Genomic DNA, 17,919 nt, shown 5'->3' with positions numbered 1-17,919 from the left:
CTTAAGGAGGTAGAGAAGTGTGAGCAGAAATCTTCACTTTGTTTTTCATTAACCTGAAAGCAGTTGAGTGGGCAGCTTGTGTTCCCTTCACATGCAGTTCCAATTATTTTTTCATTTTTGTAAATGTTTAAAAATCTTGCTTTACTGGAAAAATGACATTCTTTACTTCTATACAGTTGTATATCCAGGAAAAAGCTGTCATCTTGAGCGCTGAGTGCTTTAATTCCTGCTAGCCATCCCTGAACTGTTTGCAAAATCTTAATTTAAAATCTTAATTATGCTTCACTTCATTATTTTTGGTAACGCAACCAGTAAGTCTTAATCAACCTGATGAAATCAAACTTCGTCTGACTTCAGAAAAAAAAAAAAAGTAAACATCTACTGTTAACAATTAAAAAGTGTATTAGTATTAGTCACGTTCAGATGTGTTAAGTTTTTTATCTTGTTAAGGTAATGCCTCAGGAATGATAGTACGGGATTGGAAATAAGCCCATATTGTTAGACTTATGTGTCAACAAAACAGGTGAAGACTTGATCTTGTCTGTATATTACTGCTTCATTTAACGCAGAGACCAATAATAACAAATGGCATGCAAAAAGCAAGCTACCAGTCTGTCCCATTTATATCCTGGCATGATGTCATTGTCTTTTTCTCTTCTTTCTGATCTTCTGTTTAAGCACGCAGGCTTGATCAGTAGGAACTCCTACTGATTTTAAATGTTAATGTAAATCTGTGACTAAAAATGAACTCTTCAACCAGTGTAAGACTGTTTTACATTTTCTTATTTGCCATGTTTTGTTCTGGTTAAGTCAACCCGCTGTATCAGTCTTTCTGCAAGACTGAGATTGCAAAGTGATGTCAGTACTGAAACTAAAACCGAAGCTGCATTTTTACAGCTCTGTCTTATTTTTTTCCTCATTTTTTTCTATAATTCTTGCAGAAATTAGGGTTAAGCTTCAAGAGAAGCTCTTCCATTTCAACAAACTTGTTCAAAAACTATCATCTGAATGACAGTCAGATAATATTTTTTTTCCAACAGAAAAAGAGATTATTAAAATAGTCTGAATTCAAGCATATTAAAAGCCAGATAGCAGGAATTTTCACCTTCTGCATCTCTTACTAGGGCTTCAAAAATATTTTTCATGGTAGGTGTGATATAGGACTAAGTAAATTGATGTTTCTATATCTATCAATTGCAGATGCCTAGTTTGGTATCAAATATTACGTAATGTAATTCTGTGTTCTCTAGACTTGATTATTTTGAAATTAAGGTACATAATCTTGCCACTCCTATGTTTTTCCAGAAGTGCTATGAAGACTACTGAAATAGCTAATGTAAAAAGAAAAAACACTTTTTTGTGGTTGGGGAGCAAGATCATATATGTTGCTATTTTTTCCACTCAAAGTGAAGTATATACCTTTCACATCAACTGCAGCCTGGAATTTCCAGAGCAACAAAAAAGGAAATGTACAAATCCTTAGGTAGTTTTGATGGAAAGATAATGGAATATGTCACTTTTAATTCCATGTTAAACAAGGTTTTACTTAAGGATATTTTTTCTTTTAGAATTTTAACTAAGCAGCCAATTCCTTGAGTAAGCCTAGAATGTGTATTTGCAAAGTTTTCATTTGTTGAGTAGAGTTCTTAAATTTCTGCAGTAGCTCGACCTTAATTAACCTTTGTTTACTTATAAAAATCAAGATGGTTTTATAAAAATCAAGAAGTTTTAGGGATTAATTCTGGGATGCTATAGGCTTCTTTAAGGACTTGGAATTTTACCAGCAATCCTTCTTTTCCTGAGCCACTCAAGGGAAAAAAAAAAAAAAAAAACAGACATGGAGTTCAAGGATTTTCCTGTTTTTTTTTTTTTTTTTTTTTTTTTTTCGTCGTGGACAAGAGAAATTACGTTTTACAGCCATGGGAGAAGATTCCTTCCTTCTCAAATACATATGTAGATGAAGAGATCAAGGAGTTCAAATTCCAAGGGGCTGCAGAAGCAAATACTCTGTAGGCCTGTCCTGTCTAAACAGTGTAGTTTGAACCTTTTCAAATAGTGTTTACCAATTATATCATAAAAAGTAATTTTCAACTTTAATTCAGGAAATAACAAGAACATGGTGTATAAATATAGCTTTTATTATCATCTGTCACTAATAATAAAGGTTAATGTTTGTTAGGGTTGGTATTTATTGCTTGCAGTAATGCACGTATTCTGCTTTGGACTGACAATACTTATGCAAATGGTAATGACTGTTCTGACATGCAGGTTTTACTTGGAGCTTAGCAGTATCTCAAAATGGATACTTTCCATTCTAACCTTGCTACTTAACAGGTTACTTCATTTTTATCAGAGGAATGGTGTGTTTACTTGCACTTGCTCTTCTTTGAATCCTACCATTAACAGATGTGCTTTAAGAAGGTATTTCAATTCTGCCATCCTGCAAGCACGCTGCAAGTGGAATGTAAGAAAACAGTCTTTCTGAATAGCTGTGTCAACTGGGTTGTGCTAACATTGGGAAGATCTGTGCATCTTGTCGCAGTCAGTTGCTAGAACACCTCTGATATCACACCAGTGTTCTGGCTGCTGCTGATGATCAGTGCTGGCACAGCATCAAGGCTATCCCTCCAATTCCTGCCTCTGCGAAGGCCGTTTGGCTGGGCATGGGCAAGAGATGGGGAGAGGACACAGTTGAGACAGCTGATCTAAACTGACCAAAGGAATATTCCATAGTGCATGAGGTTCTGCTGAGCAATAAAAGCAGTGGAGGACTGGGGTTGGGGGGTGAACTCACCATTAGCTTGTTAGGAAAGCACCTGTCTTCCCAAGAAATTGCTACGTGTTTCCCTGGCTGAAACAAGGACAGAGTTCTGCAAGGCTTTTTCAGTTGTCTGGTTCCTCCCTGCAGGCTGACCTTGATTCTGTGTGGTAAAGGAAAGAAGAAAAAGCTGTGTTGTATCTGTGTAAACTTATTATATTGTTTTTTTTTGTTTGTTTGTTTGTTTTGTTTTTTTGGTTGGTTGTTTTATTCTTGTCTTATTTTGTTTCCTGTGACAATGAAAAATCACCATGTATCAGTCTATTTAGTACAGAAATGTCTGTAGAGTTGCCTTTTTTTTTCTGAGAAAATGAAGTTAGACTGATGACCATAAAATGATAAGTAGGTGATCTCTTCACACTAAAAGAGTGGCTTATAAGAGTAAAGAATTTACTTGCACTCCTGTGCAAGGAAGCTTATGTTCTCAGTGACCTTAGTGATTGTTTATGCTTGCTAGGAGACTATGAAACCCGTCATCTAGATCAAGCTAATATTCTTTGGAGAGATTTAAAAATAAGCTAACACATTTTAAAACAAGCAAGTTAATCTTCTTCCTGTATTTCAAGAAGCTGTAAATTAAACTTTTTCCTCAGTGAATTCTTTCTCTCCTTGCTGTGAAGGCTGCTGTAGCCATACTTGTGGTCAGTGTGCAAAGAGGTGCAGCATGCATCATTTACTTTTACTCTAAATATTCTTCTATATGTATGTAATTCCTATTCTAATAAATGAATTAAAGTTAGTTTGAAGAGAATTAAGTAAAACACAAAATGTTCAGTATTTGTGGAACAGTGATGAAGTATGTCTGTATTAAGCAGAGATAATGTTAACTGTGAAGTACAGAGCAGCTCATTCACAAATACCTGCTTTTTGTTTTAATTAGGGCAATCTAAAAATTTAGTTGTATGAGCACTAATTATTGTGTGATTAATATGTCAGGATTTAAATGCTGATCAGATGTCAGCCAATAGTACCATAGAGAAAAAAATGTTCATTCAATTTCTTGTTGACTGTTAAGGAATAATTAAGAATGAAAATGAAAGAGTAATAGTTTATCTGCAGTAAGCATTTGGTAAGGAGGCACTTCCTTCTAGAGGTAGTTACCCACATCAACTTTTATATGTGAAATGATGCTTTTTAGACACTCTAATCCTTTCCAATGTTTGTCTTCTAAATTATTGTTTAGTTGGATTATGGATTAATTTTAGACTGTTTCCATGTGACATAGCGTTTTTAGAGCTGTTTGAGTTCTTCAGTCTGCTTGTGTGTTCCTGTTGTGCCAATCTGCACTGAGAGATAAATACACACTAAGAGATGGTGTGTTTTGTCAGGCAGTGTATTAATTGCTCATGTTTTTGAATTTCACCCTATAGGTCAAAGTACCTATAAACCATGATTTTTAATAGATATTACTCTGAGTATGCTCAGCCATGTGTTTCTACTGCTGTAGTGAAGGCTCTTTCTGATACTTTGTCCTTGGTAGGTAAACACCATTTTTCTGCTGTCGTCGTGATGGTTGGTGTGAGATGCTTGACACAGAACAAATACAAGGCTCTCAAAGCTACATCTTAAAACCATGCAAAGGACACATTATTTTGTTTCCAAGATCCTATTCTGTTTACTTACATTTTTCTCATGGTATTTTATATCACAGTGAATTATGGGACTAGAAGACTTAACTTTTCTAATATACTAGAGAATTAGGCAATACGTTTGTTAAAGATTTTCAGCTCTGTTGTGAAATACAAATACAGATCATGTTAGGATGTTAACAACATCTTCTAGAGCAGACAGGCTACTCAAAAGATACTACAGTGAAGTAAAGACATAACTGAAGTTTTGCTGATTCAGTAAGCTTACATAACAAGTATAGCTATTTAGATAAATTTGGAGGGTTTTAATAATCTCAGTATGTAGATATTTTTTTCTTGGCATAATTATTAATTTCAAAACAAGTGTTTAAAGTTCTTTCAAATAATAATAATTTCACGTCTTTGTGGTGAAATTCAGGACATATCCAACAACCACTACCAATAAGTAAGTAATGCTGTAGGTTGTGTTTAGGAGACAGGTTTGATTTCTGACATTTCTGATATATAAATCTGAGTGTAATTTTAAACTTATCAAAACCAAATATTTAATATGTAAAGAAACTTTTAAGTACTATGATATGAAATCTTCAGATAGTGTATGAACATGTTGAAATTAATTTAGCACAGGAAAAAAATCTGAGCTAAAAAAAACAGGGAGATGTCACTTACTGAGAAACCACATTTTTTAAGGTAAAGAAGTCCTCAAAGTGCATCTGCTCTTTTGTACTCAAGCTGATGGATACTGTAGAATTTATCGCATTTGTTTCCATTAGGTTTGCAGAGTGGGATGAGTGCTGAGGTATTCTAAATGGCAGACCACTGCCTGTTCAGCCAGGGATTTGTAATTCCAGAGGAAAAACTCACAGAACACTTGATTCAGATTATCCATATAGTGGCATGAATTTTTCATGGTGAAGAATTTTAGGAGCTTCTCTCTTCTGAGCTATTGAAGAGCAGTGTTCTAGCTAGAAAGATGCAACATCTTCATGGCTTAAGAACATAGGAAGGGAAAAGATAAGCAGCTGGGTTTTAGGTGACTTCTGAATCAGCGTATGTCCAGTTATTCCAGGAAGGAATTACTTGATATAGTACACAATTTATAGCAGGCTTTCTGGTAATCATTACAAAAAAAACACACTGAAATATCTGCATGTCTTCTGTTTTACCTTGAGCTAATGATAAGCATTTCAGAGTACCGGATATCAACATCTATAGATAATACTTTTCTTACCTGAAGCTTCCTCATAAGCTATAAATTAGAAAATGAATGGCCGGTGGTCCCCAGGACACTATAGGGCATACTTATCTTAATGTGTATGAGCAGCAGAATCTCTCTGGTATCTGTACAGTAACTGAAGCTCTGAGTACATGATACTGTGCTCTGAAAACAAAGTAGTAATGCCAGTATATTTTAACAGTATTTGGAAAATGCATCTGAATTGCTTTGGTTTACAGCAGCCTCTCCAGTGTTCTTGCTTGTTTGTCTTTGGAAAGGCAGTGGTAGTGTTTGCATTTCAATTTATAATCAGATTATTTGATCCAAATACTTCCGAGGGAAAATAATGCCTTGTTACAAACAGAATATGGTCTATAAATGGAGAAATTAAACTTTAATGTGACGACACTTTCTACAAATTCCAGATTTTCTCAGTTTCTTGATAAGAATTGAAGCGCTTTCCCTTTTTATAATTCATTTTGTGAAAGGAAGTTGTAGCAGTAGCAGAAACTTCATTGTTCAGTTTACAAACAGGAGACTATTGTTAAAGGAAGCAGTGTGCTTGAAATCAATAGACTCAGCACTGGCTGAGTTAAGATAGTGAGTTGCTAATGTCAGGTAAGTAGCAAAAAAAGATAAATTGGCATGGGAATAAAACAGTCAAATACTTTATTTAGGAGAGTATCTGGGTTTATTTGAGTAACTACGAAACAAGGCCAAGAAACATGATTTTAAAACATCGCAAGGTCCTGGTTTTGTTGTTGTTGTTGTTTTATTCTTAGGCATGGTTTTCTTTAATACTCACGTACTAACCAAACTCATTTACTCAATTATACAAAGTTCCAACACATTCACACTTGAGTGTGTTTGGAACTTGTTTCTGATTACAAGGTGATGATTTACTTAGATCAGGATAGCTAATTCTTCATTTCAGCACTTTAAGGATGCATAAAGCTGTGGTGCTTATGCAAATAGGAAAGATGATTCTGTTTGTGTCTTTGTATTACTGTAGTATTGAGTAGTAACAGCTATGGCACTGGACTATGAAGGAATTTGTTGCAGTGAGTATGAATTTACCAGTCAGACTAAATCTGGTTTTATTTCTCAAAATAATAAGCCAAATGGATAGGGAAGAATATTGATTTTAGAAGTGCTTTTATTGGTGAGACTGCCTTTGTATTTTCACCAACAAACTGGGGTGGCAAGGACTAAAAAATACATTCTAGAAGTCTGTAATAGAGTAGATGAAAATTAATTGAAAAAAGTGAGGAAGAAAGAATTAGTGACTTGCTGTCAGGCTTGGAAAAGTTTTGTCCTGCAGGAGTTTTTCCTGGGTCTGTTCTGTTCACTGGTCATGTTTATGTTGCAGCTGACAGAAGATACTATGAATATACAGGTTAGTGAACAGTACAAAATAGGGAGGATGTTGTAATGCAAAGTGAGAATTCAAAATCATCTTGAAAGCTTGGAAAATGATCTTAAAAAGTAAATAAGACGAGGACTGTGACAAGGTGCAGCATGTAGGCAAGAGTAGTCAACTGCACGGGTCAGGGATGGCAACAGCAGGTTAACAGCAGTTCTTGAGGGGATTCAGTGCAGTGACTGGAGAAAAGAACTTCCATATTTCACCAGAAATGGTCGTCATTGTGTTGTTGTGATGAAGACAGCTGTGTGGTACATGTGATCAGAACAGGAATGCAAGCTGCAAAACACATATGAAATTATTTTGCTTTGAATGGATGGTTAATCTCAGAGAGAGGAAGGGAATAATCCTTTCTCCATGTCCATGGTGAATAGGACTAGAGGTCTCGCACTTAAACTGAAGCAAGAAAGATTTATCTTAAATTTTCTTTCTAAGGGAATTTTTCAGTGATTCTAGATTTTCTGTTGTGTTGAAAACAATACCTAGCAAAGGAGGGAATTCAGAACAAATGTGGTCTACTGAAAAAGCTTTATAAGACGTAACAGTTTGAATCATGAAGAGCTTTCATGGTTGCTTCGTTGTTGCTGATAGAAAACATCTTGAATGGTGTGCTTTTCTGTTTTGTTTGTTAATTCATGTCCGTGAACATTGAGCAGGATTCACAGCATATGCTTTGGTATGTACAAAGTGATTTCTATGCAAATCATGCAAGCTGGAGAGGTAAAAGTAGACCTTTGTCTATTTGATTGCTGTGGGAGGTACAGTTTTCAAAGGTTTACGATATCCATATAATGTTTATGAAGTACATGATAGTAGTTGAAATTTAGAAAACAAGTACAACATAAATGTGTGATAGAAGGCTTCTGTCATCTTCGGGATTTTTGCCTTTAATACTTTTTCCCAATGTTGTTTTCTGTCATGAACTTCATCCCATTACTTAGTTTGCCATGGCTCAAAGGTTACTGAAGTAATTTATTTTCATCCTTGGATGTTAACAGAAAAGTGAAGAATGATTACAAGTTTTGTTTCTTCCGTAGTTTTCACGTTAGTTAGAGAAGAAATCTGTAACTTTGTATTTCCACAAAGCTCCCTCCAAAGAGGACGAACAATAGATGTCAGATTTTTAGTTTTCTTTTGGTTTAGCACCATTACGTTTTTGTGCATAGTAGCAGGAGTGTAAACATACTGGTCAATGGCTAGTATGACATACTATTAGGGAATTAAAAATGCATTGGAGTGGGAGTTCTCTTTTACTCTGTGGAGAAAAGGTAAAATAACGAGATCCTAGTAGTTAATTGGAGGTCAAACTGCAGTCATGTCTAACAGTGTAAGAAGTAGTATCTTTATATTTTGCACAGATTATTAAGGTGTTGAGTTTTTCTTTTGTGGTTTTTGCCTTTTTTTTTTTCATTTAACTACCTACTCAACTGAATCAGGGTGAACATGGCCTTCCTGCTTTGTTGGTACAGGTTAGTTGTGTGTTCTTTTACAGGTGCTAGCCAAAGAATTTTTACCAATTGTCAGGTGGTATGTGATGAACATAAATGCAAAAGAAGCAGCCAGAAGGTGTAAAGTACTTTGTTACACGGTGTAACAAGTCATTTGAAGTACTTTGTTACACGGTGTTACAAGTCATTCGAAGCATGAGGTAGCCAGTGTCAGGGAATATCAGTACTCCAAGTGGGTAATAATGCAAGAACAATATCTGCCCTTCTTCCCAGTGGCTGCAGAGACTCAACTTCCATACTGTTTCAGAGAAAAGGAGGAGGTAAGGAAAATCATTCTAACCTTAACAAAGTCAGGTGTGCATTCTTTAGGAAGAATGGACTCCAGATAATCATTTCTATGTTAATAAGGCCAAGTAGCATTCCTGGGAGGGATGGACTTCTTAAATATCTTGTAAACTGTTGCACTTGACATTCTGGTGGGGCCTGTAGGAGTGGCACACCCAGTATTATCTTAGCTCAGAAGTGGGAGATAGAAACTAGAGACTGCTAGTTTTTGGCCAAAGGTCCCTTTTGTTAGCATGAACTTCTTAGACCTCCCAAACATTAATCTTCCACCACATGATGTTTTTGTTTTGTTTTAATATGACTTTAAGAGAAAAAGGGAACAGATGCTAGTCATACTTGACAGTTAAAATAAAATGGTGTAATACTGCCTTGCACGGTCACTTCACGTGAAGTTCCTGGTTGTCATCCCTGAGATCTGCTGATCCTGCATTCTTGAGCTGATACTCCACACCCTTGTGAGAAACATTTATTTCTCTGCTTGTCTGTCTGTTATCCCTTCACTTACAATCTGTCTGTTTTGCCTGCTCCTTTACAAAATTAAAACAAGTTTCAGAAGCACTGTTGGTATCAATCATTTCCTTGACAGGAATATAATATATGTTACCGTGTACACTTTCCAGCACTAGCATCTGATTCAATAATTTTTTTTATCATGGTGTAAAAACATTGTTTCATTGATCATCTTTATGGAATTAATTTGTAATGCAAAATTAAGAAGATAGGAATGTTGTCTATTAATTACAAAAAGATGGATCTTGTGTTTCTATGACAGCATATATTTGGTAGTGATAAACAAGTTCTCAGTCTTCCACATCATAATTTAATTCTAACCTAGCCCATTTAAAACCCTTTTTTTTTCTGATTTCAAATGGAACCAAAGTATTCTGTAACTTGTTTTAGTGAGTTGGGTTAAAATCAAGGCTTCTGCTGGATAAATGCCTGTGTTCTAAGGCAATATATGAAAAAAGTGTGCTTTGCTTACATTAAGTATGTGAAATAAAAGGTCCTTGTATTGGAAGTTAAGTTCAGCCTATCTATCTTTCATTCAGTGTCTGTGTTGGTTACATTGCATTTTCCTTTGGTTCAGGCTGAATTTATTTACCTAATCCAAGTTGTAATAAAACGTAACTTAGCAACTGTGTATATAGGTATATTAACCTAAGGACAGAGTGAAGGAACTCTTTTCCCAGTAAGAGAAAAAAATAAAAAGTTTTATTGACCTCATATTAAATAAAAGTGTACACAGTTCTGGTAACTAGAAAAATTAGGTGTTTTCTGGTTAGTTGTTACAATTTTGTGCAACTTCAATCATCATTCCGAAGTACTACCAAAACTTCTGTTAGACCAGTTAGACATAAGTCTGCCTGAGTCTGCCTGAGTATCTCCATGGATAGCGGTTAGTACCTTCGTGATATCTATTATATTGCATGATAAATAGATTAAGTAGTGACAGGGAGGAGATGCTGCATTTTGTACCGTATTTGGAAAGCCTGACAATCCAGTGTCAATCAACTTTTTCTACTAGATAACCTTTCACTTTTATAACACCAATTTTCAAATAGCATGTAATTGTATCTCATTTGATTTTTAATGGCAAGTTGTAAAATTGATTAAAGCTTCTTAACCATGTTTGTTGTTCACATCCAGAGTTTAGCATTTACCTTGGGTGACTTTTACAGGCAGTTCACTTCAATGCTGTCAATGTATGTTTGGGGGAGCATGTTTTCCAACTTAAAAATGTGTCTAATTTTTCTTTTTTTTTTTTTTTTTTCAAAATACTGATGAATAAATCTTCAATATTGATTCCTCATGGATCTACCTTACTGTGAACGAAAGTGCCTCAGGAAAGCTAAAAACTTTCTAGTCCCTGACAGTCACAGTATGTATTCCTTTTAGTATTTAAGGTTTTCAACTCTTTTCATTAACATCTCAAAGCTGATGAGATGGTTTATATTTCTAATACTACAGAATTGCTGGTCATATTGTATTGTATTGTTAAAATTTTCTGGTTCCATTTAGGTTTTTGTTACAGAAATGAAGCAACAAACAAAAAGCTGGTACACAAACTTGCATGTGAATTCCAAAATGAAAGTCATACTCCGTATTGCTTCAATATTGATGTGCAGTATTGTTGAAACACATTTATTATAAAAATAAAGACAAATGTGTGTCATACTAATCTAAGGACTGGCATTGCTGCAGAGAATGCTCTGGAAAAAATACTTCTGGCTTCCTGCAAAGCTGCTGAATTGGAAGTGGGAAAGACCACTCAATCTGGAGGGAGGACTGCATCCTCTGCCAGGGTCTTATCCCTTTGGCAAAACTATGTTAGGAAACTTGTTGAGGCCTGGGCTCTTTTAAATCTGCTTTGTGGACAACTGTGCAGTCAGGCACCACAAGTTGTCATGAAGATGTTTCTGTCCTCTTTGCTTCACAAATATTTCTGTCTGTGATAAAACAAGATTTATGGCTGGCAATTCAATCTAAGAACATCCTTGAAACACAGAATGTCAGGATGCTTCATCACCAGCAAAGAGAACGGACAACACCGTTTTTTTTTTCAACTTTGGTCATGATCTATATTTTATTTGACAGTTTGTGGGGAAACGCCTGAAATTTGGCCTTTTAATTAAAATATATAAGATACGTAATAGACGTTAGCACATGGAGGTTTTCTCTTTCCCTGTTCAGTTAATTTATAGCACACTGTAAGTGCTGTTTCTGTGTTAGCACTCCAAGCTTATTATTTTTTATTTTGTTAACTATGTAATTGTGGACTTCTGTTAATTTAGAGCTGTACCACATTTTGCCTGAATATGGAACAGCCTTTTTTTTTTTTTTTAAAAAAATAATAATAAAGTTAAAGTTTAGCCTAGAATTACACTAATATCACTAATATTGCTGTAGGTGGAAAATTTGTTGTAATTTTGAGGACTCTTTAAAAAAATAAAAATGAAGAGGGTAAATGTCCTACTGCATTGCGTTGTTGAAAAAGTCAAATTCAGGCAGACGGTTCTCTGTTTTTCTGTGATAATCCTATCTTTGGTGATATACTTAAGGCATCTTTATTCTTATCACTAAGATTCTTGGTGAATTTCCTTCTTAGTAGGTGATGGTTTCACATCACAATAGCTAAAATCATATCCATAAACCAGGTCCTTATGAGAGACTTCATCCAAGTATGACTCATGAACTGTGACAGTATTCCAAATGTCGTTTTTTCCCAGAGATTTATGTAAGAGTTCTCTCATTCTCCTGTTTTCTTTGGATGTGGATTCCCAAATGACTTCAAGTTCACCTTCCACTTTTCTAGGAAAAAAAATTAACAGCAATCTTAATTTTAAAACCACTTTAAGCACTATGTAATTACAATATATGCATAACTAAATTATACAACATGTGTATTTAGATGCTTGAAATGTTCTGATTGAATTTTTATTGTTTTTAAAGGCCGGTAAATATAATGTTAGGAGAGGACGTGATCAGGAAGATTTCTGACCCACATAATGAGTTGGATTAAGTCTACACAAAAGAGTGGTGCTTGTGAGTTTCAAATATTATGACCATCTTTGAATCAGGCTCTGCTGTGACTGCAGTTCTGCTTCCTGTAATAGGTATGTTTCTGTAATGAGTGCCCTTTTTTTTCTGCCAGATGCCAGGAGTTCTGTATCTTGTCCACTCAGAAGCTAAAAAAAACAGTTTGCTCAAACAGACGGTCAGTTCAGATTGTGCTCAGCTAAATGCCTCTTTGTGGAGGCCAAACAGAAGCGATGTCAACTTTTGGGTTGGTTTAGTTGTTGGTGGTGAGTGGGGATATGAAGAACAGTCCTGAAGGCATTATGTCATTCTTTGTATGCTCATTTCTCTGACTTCATGAATGAATTATTTATTGTTCTTCTCAAGAAAAAGGTTACTTGTGAGCATGGCAGCTAATGCTGTTTAATAATGCAGTATATTCTAGCCACTGACTTTTTAGTGAGTTATACCTGGTCATAGTTAAGCACTTGGGTTTCCTCTGACTCACTTCTAATATATGTCAAAATACAATTTAATCAGTAAATTGAGATTACTTGAAGTGGAAAACAAAACCATTGCATGGTTTTGTTTGCTTATCTACTGAGTTTGCTTATCTACTTTCTAAGGCCAACACTCTTTTTTTAAAAAGAAGAAAAAAAACCTGTTGAATTGTTAATGCTCATGATTCTGAGGGAAAGTCAGAAGTAAGAAGATAAAACCAAAGTTCACTGAATTCTGAGTTATAGTTCAATGTTGTCAGCAAGGCTGACAAATGGGACAGGTATCAGACCATCCAAGCTATGCTCATTGTCACTCTACACACACAGTTCAATAGCAACCACGTCAATTTTTGAAAAAAGTAGTTCAAAGAGAGGTTTTAAAAGCACCAACATGGTTAGAATGACATCAATATTGAGAAAGCATACATGTAGAGGGAATTGTGTATCTGAACTCTTCTTGGAGGATTAATTTTTAAACAAAGCTGACAGATGCAGAATCTGAAAGTGTTTGCTGACTTTGCTTTGGAATGAGCAGACAAATCGTGTTGTTGTCAAGGAAGCATATTGCAGATAATCCTGGCTTTGCATGCAATATACTACAGTCAGAAGTAAGTCTTCAGTGTGGCATAATAGGTTTTATAGCTCTGTTTTTTCTGGTGAGCATCTAAGGAGCAGCAGTTAGTCTAATTGTAGTTAGGATAGCGTGGGGTTTTGTTTCTGCAGGGTTTTTTTACCATCAATTTTTATTTTTTTTAACAACAATCAAAAGCTAAAAATACATTCTGCTTATGTTGGGGAGGGAGTAGTCTTTTTGTCCTTGCCACAAAAATGAGTTTGTATATGTTTTTAGTATTTCTGCAACTATATACTTAATTTTCTCTGTTTGCTAACTATACGTTTTCATATAACCTGTATTGTGTGTTGTTTAGAAGACTTCCAGTACTACATACTATCTTTTTCAAAGTTTTGCAGTGTTTCAGCATCATTCTACTTACAAACCTTGTAGAGCTTCACAAAAGCAATCCTACTTTGTTATTCAGTGGATTGCAATAGCAGTAAGTCTGTCACTGTCTTTGATTACCTTTCTTAGACTTTGAGAAAAATCTAAAGGTTTAAAGGATAACCGTATATATATATACGGTTATATATTTTTTCTTGAATATAATTTCAAATGTGTTCATGTTTCACTTGCAAGCCATACAGGCACATACAGGAAATACCAACAGTTAGAGAACAATCATAATGCAATTTTTAATATATTAGGTCATAGATGTAATTATTTGAGAAACCGTTGTTCAACATTAGGAATGCCAATACAAATCAACAGGTTTTTGAGCTCTATAGTGCATATGGCATGCCTGGACTGAAGTAGTTTATAGTACAGCTCAACTGCTGTTGATAGTCATAAAAATTAGTTAATATATATATTTTTTTAATTCTGAAAGTGGCAAATCTGTCACCTGTTAACAAAACGGTAAGGTAGATTCAAAAGGAAATACATCAAATGTGTACTTAACAGATTCATGTAATTTACTACTAGTCTGTTGAGGCGGGAGGACAGGAAAGGTGTTCAGCCTTCAGTAGAAGATGCTATTAAATAACTAACATATGTCTTGATTATTTTTAGACTCCTAAATCATCAGAGACTAGGCTCAGATTGGTATTTTTCATACATACTGATTTTCTTGATATTAAAAAACTTGTAAGAATAAATTTCTCCTTCAAAGGGTGTTTTTAGGAGTTGAGATGGATGGAATTAAGAGTATTTCAGCATTTTCATTATAGCTATAACAGGAACGAGAAAATAATACACTGTTTGAGGCTCTGGTGGAAAACAAGAGCCTTCTGCTGTGCACAGTTGACTGCCCCCAACCCCTTTTTCCCTGTTATATCTAATTGGATTACTTCTGCCTATGACTGACATACCTTTTTTGCTGCAGCACTTCGTTAAGGGTTTCCTGTTTGTCTTCTAGTAAATGCTGCAGGTACTTCAGTTCTTGCTGGTACTGAGCAGTCTTCCCGGCAAATTCTTTCTCCTGCTCAGTCATTTTAAGACTGATATCTCCAAGCTTCTCAGCTGCTTTCTTTTTATAGAGCTGTAAAAATTAATAGGAAAAATGTGATGACAGCAGAAATAAGAACAACTTACTACCAATAAAAGAAGCTTTGCGAGTTAGCAGTTTGGTCAATGATGCCTTGCATTGATACATCGGGTAGGTTACTTATGTGTATGTGTTTTGTTTTTTTTAACCTATTTGTTATTTGAAGGCATTACATTTGTATTTTGCCACCTTGGGCAGGGACACCTTCTACTATATCAGTTTGCTGAAAGCGACATGGTACTTACCAGTTGTCCAAGTCGTATTTATCCATGTATGCTATAAGAAAGTGTGTTCTGCTCTTTAATCTTAATACTAAGATTACCATTTGCAGGAAGAAGGGGATAACACAGCTGGAAGTGGTACTGTTTTTCCTCTATAGCTGAAATGGGTAGTCTGCCCATTGTCATGGCACACTAGGAATATAGGAAGCACCCGAGAAGAACAGTGATGATCGATATAGCAGCTGGGACTGAAGAGGACATAATCTACAGTCTTATAAAGTAATTTCAAAAAGGTATGTTTTGAGCACCGTGTTTCTTTTATACTATGTGTACTGAATTACTTGGCAGCTATTTATGTTGTTCACATGCACATTTTTCCAGTATAACTCTTGCTTTAAACAGAGCTGGTAAGCTAAATGATTTTCATCTAAAGTAAAACTAAATAATTAGGTGTGAACTAATTTTTTGGTTATATAAAGACTTCCTTTTTCCTTTACCGTTTAGTGTTTCCCGAGTTGCTATGAGTCAGAAATGTTCCTTGTATTTTCAAAAAAAGAAGGAAAAAAGCAGGAATAGACTCTAGATGAAAGAGCCCTGTGTACAGAGACTTAATCTATGGTCTCATAAAGTTAGATGCAAAGCATCTATCCCTCAGTGCAGATTACTGTTGATAGGAATGATATGAAGAAGCACCATTGTTTCATTCATATGCCTTGGTGTGCGCAACTAGATTACCTTCTGCATCCTGTCAGCTATGCAATGATTACAGGTGATTCTGAAACAAACAATCCTTAGTGTTGAGGGATTGCTTGGAGCAAACCATTAGCATTTTCTCTTAGCAGTAATTTTGTGCTCCAACTGCAGTATGTAGCAAAGTGGAAGGAAAAATAAAATAGCCAGTCTGGGGGGTAAAGTTACCTGAAAATGTAATCCCAATGGGAGAGGCCAGATATCTTCAGTATAAAGGTTGCTTCTACCTATATTTATAAAAACTTTATCATTGATAAAAAAGTATTACCAATAGAAATTCAGAATCCATGAAACAACTTGATACGACTTCTTTTTGACAGTGTGCCCAAATGATGAACTGGAGTGCAAAATCTGTTATCAGAATTACAATCTTCACAGTTGTAAACCCAAAATTTTGAACTGTCTTCGCAGAATTTGTGCTAGATGTTTGAATAACATACTACTTATAGGAGGCGGATCTCTGCATTATCTGTCTCTCATGTTGCTACGAGATTGAGTTGCACAAAGATGAAGTTAAAGCACTCCCTAACGATAAAAACGTTATGTCCAAATTCCTATTAAAAGAGCAGCATGGAATTCTAACTGTGATGAAGTAGTTTTAACACCAAAAAACTTGGCTTCCCTAAGCTCTTCCCATGAATCACCCAACTGCTTAGTAATTATGATTATGGAAGTACAAAGAGACTCCCCAAGGACTTCCAGTCAATCTGCTGCCTTAGATTACTATGCTGACCATAGCATTGAGTCAGCATCTGCAAGTTTGCAGAGTCAGCTGGATCAAGATCTCTTTTCCAAGCTACGCAATCGTGTACCTACAATACTGGTATGGCTGATTGGATATATATATTTTTTTATTATTATTTTTTTTTACTTTGGTTCCCTCCCTGTTGGAATCTATTTACTAGTGATTGAAAAAGTAACCCTAGGTATTGTGGGTGTGTTTTGTTCCCTCAAGTCTTACTGTATGTCTCATGTATGGCTTCTGCCAGTGCCTCTGCCAGGAAATTTGTGACTGCTTTTCAAAAAGTTGATATGCAGATTTTTTTAATCAGTTAGTAAATATTTAACTGAACCATAAAATAATTTAATCAGACTCTAACCCTTATGCTCTAAGCATTTTTAATAGTCTATAACTTCAGAAAGCTTTCTGATGATCTTTGAGCTTTCTTTTAGCATAAATGTATTTTTGTGAAAGCACAATAATTTGTGTTATTTCTCTAGTAGTCACAACATGGTGAGTTTTTTTAACTTTTTTTTTCTTTTTTTACTAAAAAGATAGTGTCTACTATTGCCTGTTCCGAAAGTGACAGTTTTAGACCACCAGCATGTGAATGAAAACCAACTGTGAAGAGATAGTTGAAGGCTATTTAAAACAATTGTTAAACAAAACCATTTTTATCAAATGCATGCTCACTGTTTAAAAAAACAAAAAAGATCAGAAGTGCTGCATATAATATGCTTAAAAATGTCCCATTGCAAGATAGTTCATGTTATATATGATTAATGAGATAGAAAGAATACCAGTGGAAAAACTTAAACATTTGAGTTGAAACTTTTCTGATGATGAAGGGAAATAAAGTTACATTAAATATTCTGCTCCATAATCAGTAGTTTTTTTCAGGTGAGTTCTGAGTTATAACAAATATGACAAAGAATCATGTAGTTGAATCTTAAAAGGCCAACTAAAGAACAATTTCTTCAAGTAAGCTTTAATATTTTCACGATTTAGTAAGCCTGAAAAATTGTCTAACAAAAGAATACCAAAAGATGTTTTGTTTCCTTAACGTAATTCCTGAGCAAAAATTATTTTTCTGAATATTTGTATACAATCTATTTGAGACTTGTTCCACTGTTCTATATGGTTGTACTGATAACCTACAAAACATGTTGTACAGTGAATGACTTAAAAGGTTTTCAGTAATTGCTAAGTCCCAAACTAAAAATGGGTACCTATAAAGAGAATCACTTAATTTGCTACCTAGCTCAAGCAT

General features: G+C 35.0%; 1 protein-coding gene across 1 annotated transcript in view; it reads right to left on the bottom strand.

Moving 5' to 3' along the window:
- Positions 1-10,029: 10,029 nt before the first annotated feature.
- CEP89 (centrosomal protein 89) overlaps positions 10,030-17,919 on the bottom strand; it is a 25,433-nt gene continuing 17,543 nt past the window's right edge. The window contains exons 18-19 of the mRNA XM_068693785.1: positions 14,782-14,951; positions 10,030-12,148 (exon numbers count right to left, since the gene is read on the bottom strand). Coding sequence (XP_068549886.1) covers positions 11,917-12,148; positions 14,782-14,951 — 402 coding nt within the window. The 3' untranslated portion in view covers positions 10,030-11,916. The remainder of the gene's footprint in view (positions 12,149-14,781; positions 14,952-17,919) is intronic.

The sequence above is a fragment of the Anas acuta genome, chromosome 10 (genome assembly GCF_963932015.1).
Source record: "Anas acuta chromosome 10, bAnaAcu1.1, whole genome shotgun sequence".
Classification (NCBI taxonomy): domain Eukaryota; kingdom Metazoa; phylum Chordata; class Aves; order Anseriformes; family Anatidae; genus Anas; species Anas acuta.
Note: the sequence above shows the minus strand (reverse complement) of the source record. Positions and strands in the feature narration are given on the sequence as shown.